The sequence below is a fragment of the Astatotilapia calliptera genome, chromosome 23 (genome assembly GCF_900246225.1).
Source record: "Astatotilapia calliptera chromosome 23, fAstCal1.2, whole genome shotgun sequence".
Taxonomy (NCBI): domain Eukaryota; kingdom Metazoa; phylum Chordata; class Actinopteri; order Cichliformes; family Cichlidae; genus Astatotilapia; species Astatotilapia calliptera.
In genome coordinates, this window is record NC_039323.1 from 4504921 (window position 1) to 4510795 (window position 5875).

The 5875-nt window shown below is 42.3% G+C and overlaps 1 protein-coding gene across 1 annotated transcript; it reads right to left on the reverse strand.

Moving 5' to 3' along the window:
• Positions 1–1468: 1468 nt before the first annotated feature.
• dmrta2 (DMRT-like family A2) lies at positions 1469–5279 on the reverse strand. The gene is made up of 2 exons (XM_026160117.1): positions 3546–5279; positions 1469–3171 (listed from the first exon to the last, which is right to left on the reverse strand). Exons 1-2 carry the CDS (start codon positions 4003–4005, stop codon positions 2285–2287), a joined length of 1347 nt encoding a protein of 448 aa, XP_026015902.1. The 5' UTR covers positions 4006–5279; the 3' UTR covers positions 1469–2284.
• Positions 5280–5875: the final 596 nt, after the last annotated feature.

A 5875-nucleotide genomic window follows, 5' to 3' on the forward strand; every position in this document is an offset into this window, starting at 1 on the left:
AAATGACAGAAGCGCCCGATTTTAAGCCTCTCCAACATGTCACAAAAATAATGTTAATACGGGCTGAGAACAACTTCCAGTTTAGCATTTTTACTGTTCCCAGAACCAGTCCTTACCTTCCCTCTCACCTGCAGCACTGTCAGGCACACGATGGGATCTTACCAGTGCTCAGCCAATGAGCATCACGCATTTCACCGGCTCTGGTCTGCAACAAAAGTTGGGGGGACGGGGCTTGCTACTAACACATGGTGGCCGGTAGATGGCGCCATTGCTGTTTGAAAATTCTTCTTCTCTGTGGCGGCAGTGAAATCCCTGAATGAGTGAAGTAATTGTCCACTGAGGCGCGATCCATTCCAACCACAGACAAACGAAGGCCCGCCGCTCTGCATGATAACGTTATTTTAACAGCTGGGGGAAGGATTTAGAATTGATACGTGCACTGCTAAAAAAAAATAATAAAAAAAAAAAAAATGGTTATTATTATTATTATTATTATTATTATTATAACCATGAATGAGAGGCTCATCATGAGAGGATTTGGATATTAAATTATGCAAAGTCATACTGTTTCAAAAAATAATAATAATAATAATAATAATATAAGAGTAAAGAAAGCATTACTTGTTCATAAACGTTTAATTTGTTTCACCTTCTTCTCCAGTTACAGTCATAAACTTTACACTTTTTTCTTCTTGTGTGCGATTTCACGGCAATTGTGACGTTACGCAGTCATGCAACTGTTTCACCTACAGAGTTAATCTGCATAGTCACCTTAACAAATGTAGTTTGGAAAATGTAACTGTCACTATTTTATACAACACGCTGATTTAATGAAGGGAACGTTACTGTAAACCAACTATAGGAACCTTCGGGTGTCCACCAGCTGAATCTGACCTGCTGGCGCGTTACAGAAGCATATAATCTCATACCAGTAACAATAATACTTTTTGTTCTCCTGTACAGCTACTTATTGATCAAAGCTTCGCTCTACATGTACTTGAAACTATGCTGGTGGCTGTAGTAATATCGGGCAAACTATATAAGAGCGAGAAGAAAAAACATCTGTGTCTGACCCTGAGTGAACCAGAAGAGTCAAAACCCCAAAGGAGTTAGTTTATTAAATGTTTTATTATAGTGGGAATATTGGCTATTTGTGTCAAGTCAGATGTGTGCGTGTTGTGAGCCAGATTGGCACTGACTGGATTATAAATATAAAATATTCTGTCTGCTTTGTAAGATTCTGTAGAAAATGTCCTTTTTTTCTTGTTAAAAAAAAGAAGTAGAATGTACTGTTATATTTGTCATTTTTAACCCTGCTATCTATCCAGATGAAATGCCTTGGATTTGCTGTAAATTGATAGCATTCTGTGTCCTTTCCATATCAGAATATCTGGGGTGACCTTTGCAGAATAAATAGATTTTACGCAGGAAAGGTTTATCCGTGAAAGCATCATTAATAAGTGTGATGTTCCACTTGTTTAAAATAACATTTATTTTTTTCCAGCGTTTTGATACATTGTGACAGCACAGCGTGTAACATCTGAGGAGGAACTAACTGAATCCAACACTTTGTCACAAAATATTTGCGCTGACTAATGGATAAATGAAAAGTCAAATATAGGCATAGTGATTTCATATTACCAAATGCAATATATAATACAGGCAGTTGGACATAAACTAAAGACAAAATGAAATACAAAGGTGAGATAACTGAAATAATACATAAGAAAAAGAAACATGAATGGCATTTACACGTTATAGATCAACTTTTACAGCAGGGAACGGGGTTAACAAGTAAACTACGTGTTTTAATAACTTATTTTACTCGTGCGTGTGTGCGCGCGCGCGTGTATGTGGTAAAATTTGATAGGCTCTAAAAAGTCAGAACTCTTTGATAAATAATTTCTTCGTACTTCGTACTTTTGCTTTTGTGTGTCAGTTTAGTTTTTACTCTTCCAGCCTGATCGGGATTCATTTCATTCTGCAGTCTATAAATACATTCGGTTTTACGTCATTTTACTGATGGCGTAGTAAAGTTCAAACATAGGGGTTGCCATTCAAACTTTTGTGGTCTAACATATAAAATTATTTTGGAGAGTTACGTGGTTTAGTTTCTTTTCTTCTTTTTTTTCTTTTTTTTTTTTTAAATCCCTCTCAGATCATTTGACTACAAGCCAGATAATCCTATTATGTACAGCAGCCCGTAGCCAGAACACATCACACATTTTCAACACTTGTGGCTACAAATACAATGGAATGTGTCTCTATGATCAGTCCACCGGCTTCACTGTTTCTCCGGCGTGTTGTTGACCAAAGGCCCATACAGGCCGCTGGCATAGCCTTGCTCCTTGTGCAGCATTGTCCTGTCTCTTATCAGGTCGCTAAATGCATAGTCCATTGGAGGTCTGAAGCCCAAAGTGGGCATGAGCCCGGTGGTGGAGTAAGGTGTCATGAAAGCCAGTCCCCGGCTGTGCGCCGAGTAGGCCAGCCGCAGCGGGTTCAGTCCCAAGTGTGTGCCCAGCGGGTAGGTGCTAGGGTCTGCGCCAAAGTGCGGTGCGTTTGGCTGCAGAGGAGAAAACGCAGAGCGGTTGCTGAGCGTCATAGCCCCGGGGAGCATGGGCCTCGTCGGGGCTGTTGTGGTTGCGGATGCCGCCGGAGGCTGCTGCGCATTTTGGAGCATCCTCTCTGCCGTCCACGTCTCGTCTGGCCCGGCCTTGTTGGGGCCCTGAGCGCCGCTGTTGTTGAGGATCTGCTCGATGGCCTGCACCACATCTTTGCCACAGCCCTGCAGGACGAGCTCCAGGACGCTTCGCTTGTGGCTGGGAAATACTCGGGTGAGGATGTCGATGGCGTTCATGTGCCGAGAGGCCGCAGAGGAAGGGGAAGGCTCCTGCTCGTCTTTGTCGGTCTCAGAACCCGAATCCGAGCCGATGGAGCTGACGGACCCTGGAGTTTCTTCTCCGTCTTTCAAAGGCTTGGATACCGGTGAGCTGATGAAAGACTCGCTATCCCCGTTCTCCGAACCAGAGCCTCCGTGGCGGCCGTCCGGGGACGAGATGCCGGGGGCTGAGTCACCTTCGGTGGAAGCCGGTTTCCCCGCAGATGGTTGAGGTGTGGCGGACCCGGAGAGCTGGTTCTTAGGAAACAGCTCATACTTCTGGATGCTTGAATCTGCTGACAGAACCAGAGTGTGTAAGATTGAATGAAAGCATAAAACAGAAGGCCATCAAAAGCGTATCAGCACAGAGTCATAATCAGTACAACAATCACATCAATAAAGAGGCAGTAAAGCGACAGACATACCAGTATTCAAACAGCAGATTTAACACGTGAGCTCAAATATCAGAATTTAATCTGTAAAGGTTAAACAAACATCATCAGCATGTATGCTGTGACAGCTGATTAGGCTCAATGTTTAGGGTTAAATGATTCTGCGTTTAACAGAGTCGCAGTTTGATGACAGATAAAGCCTTTTAGTTTAACACACTGATTTGCTACCTTCTCACGCGCTTCTTAAACATTACAGCGAAGCTTGATCCGCTCACCTGAGTTGCTTTCGCTGCTGACGGAACCAAACACTTCGTAGTTCGGCCGGGGTGGGATGATGCCGTTGGCGGCGGCGATAGCGAGTCCTTCCGCCGTGCCATAGAGCAGCTGCAGCTCCCGGGCTTCGTTCTCCTCCTGCGCCTGCTGCCGCCGGAGCGCCACCTGAGCCGCCATCACCCGCTGCCTCTCTGCGATCAAGGTGCACTTGGCGCACATGCAGTCCTTCCAGCGGCAGTAGCGCTTGTGGCCCTTCAGCGCGGACACCACGCCGTGGTTCCTGCAGCGGGCGCACTTCGGAGTGCGCGGGTACTTGTCTGCGGCCCGCAGGAGGATCGGGGGCCCTCGCAGCAGGTTACCGGCCATGGACACCGGAATGGAGGCTGCCGCGGCCGCTGCCGCCGCTCCGGGGTGGATTTGTGAGGCGGAGGAGGCTGTGGGGAGCTCCGGTCTCAGATCCATGCCCGCGTTCCTCACCAGCAAAACTAACGTTTTAACGAGAAATCGGCGACGTTTGAACGATCTGCTTTAGTTAAACCGACGTTGGACTGATCACATCTGTCCGGCGGTTCTTAGCACCTCCGGGCAACAGGTGAAGCCACCGATTTCTGCTGTCAGACAGAAACAGGAGGGGAAAAAAATAACAATTTATGATCGAAAGTCTGGTGGAAACTGTCCAAGTGTTCTCTGCCGAAGAAGCAAAAATCTGACTTTAAAGTCAACTTTAAATCCGACAAGAGTCTGAGCAGAGAGGAGCGATCATTCCTCCCCGACAGAAAGTTCAAACTGTCCAGGAGGAGCTGAGGTTGTTACTCGCCGCAGCCTGAGACACTAACTTCCTCCAGAGATTGTCAGTGGATACAGATCCCTCTCTCCTCTCTCTATTGTTGCTCCTACGTTTTCATTAGACAAATTTGACAACAATGTGGCGTCTGTCATTGGCCAAAGGGGGAAGGAGCAATCTGATTGGCTTGCCTCTTTTTTCAACTGTGTCCACCTGAGTTCTTTTTTCCAAATATCAAGTGTTAAGAATCTGAAGGGAGTTCCCGGAAAGCTCAAATCGATGCAGTGTATTACCCCCAAAACAGAATTTCATAGATTTAAAACAATAGCCCGTGTTTTTTTCCATTATTGTGGTAAACCAGACTTCCGGTGCGATGCCAAACAGGACAATTAGAAATGTAATGAAAAAAAAAACTTAAAATGAAGGAAATTTTCAAACGTTCCAGGAAGTTTCTGTATATATCTCGATTTTAAAAACTAGTTTAACTTGGCGACATGATTGTTAGGATATGAAATCGCTATTCCTGCATCTACATCCAATCGCAGAATATTTTTAAGACTTAAAATACTCAAAATAAAAGATGATGCGTGACTGTAATCTCATCCGTAAAGGTAAGTATCATTTATTTCATTGGTTCAAAAAGAGGCAAGATTTTTCTCTGTCGACACACAATATATATTTTTTCGTAATATATTTGCTACAGAAAGTGGAAGAAGCTGTCGATGCTGCTAAATGTCGCGGGAAAACCAGAGCGTTCACATTAATGTCAACGCCAAGCTTTAAATATTTGTTTCGCACATGATCCGTTTAAAAGTTAAAAAGTACAGAAAATGTGCCACTTTTTGTTTCATCCATATACTGCGGACTGCATGAATATGTTGTTCTCTGCTTGGTGATTTAAACACGCGAGTTAGACCAGTTTTCATCCGAATTTCGTTTTTTGTCTTTTTTTCCTCCACATTTGAAGCTTGAAACGGTAACATAAATTATTAATGACGACTTTGGTTCTATATTAGGTGTTTCTCTTTTAGTTATTGAAATAATAATAATAATAATAATAATAATATTATTATAATAATAATTTTTAAATAGTGTTTTCTTTTTTTAGGTTCCACAATTTCGTTTGCTCTGATTTTGTTCACCTCATATATAAAAAATTGTTTTCGTTTATTTCAGCATTTAAAAAAAAAAAAATTGCATTTAAAAAAAGTAGTTGTTTATTTATTGCAAAAGCATTTTGATTAGATAATAAAAAGTAAGTAATCGCTGGGTAAAAATTTTAACATTAGTTTATCATTCATAGCTCGGCGAGTTTTAAAAATAAAATACTACCTGAACGGATATAATAATAATAATAATAATAATAATAATAATAATAATAATAATAATAATAATAATGACAGTAGTATTGATAACGCTTAAAGACAGAAGAGCGGCTTTCCGTTTTAATTCTTTGCTCTGCTCCTTCTATGAACCGGGGAAAAATAAAATAAAATAAAAACTGGATTAACAAATTGCTTCCGCCCTCCTCTGTTGTCCTCCATAAAA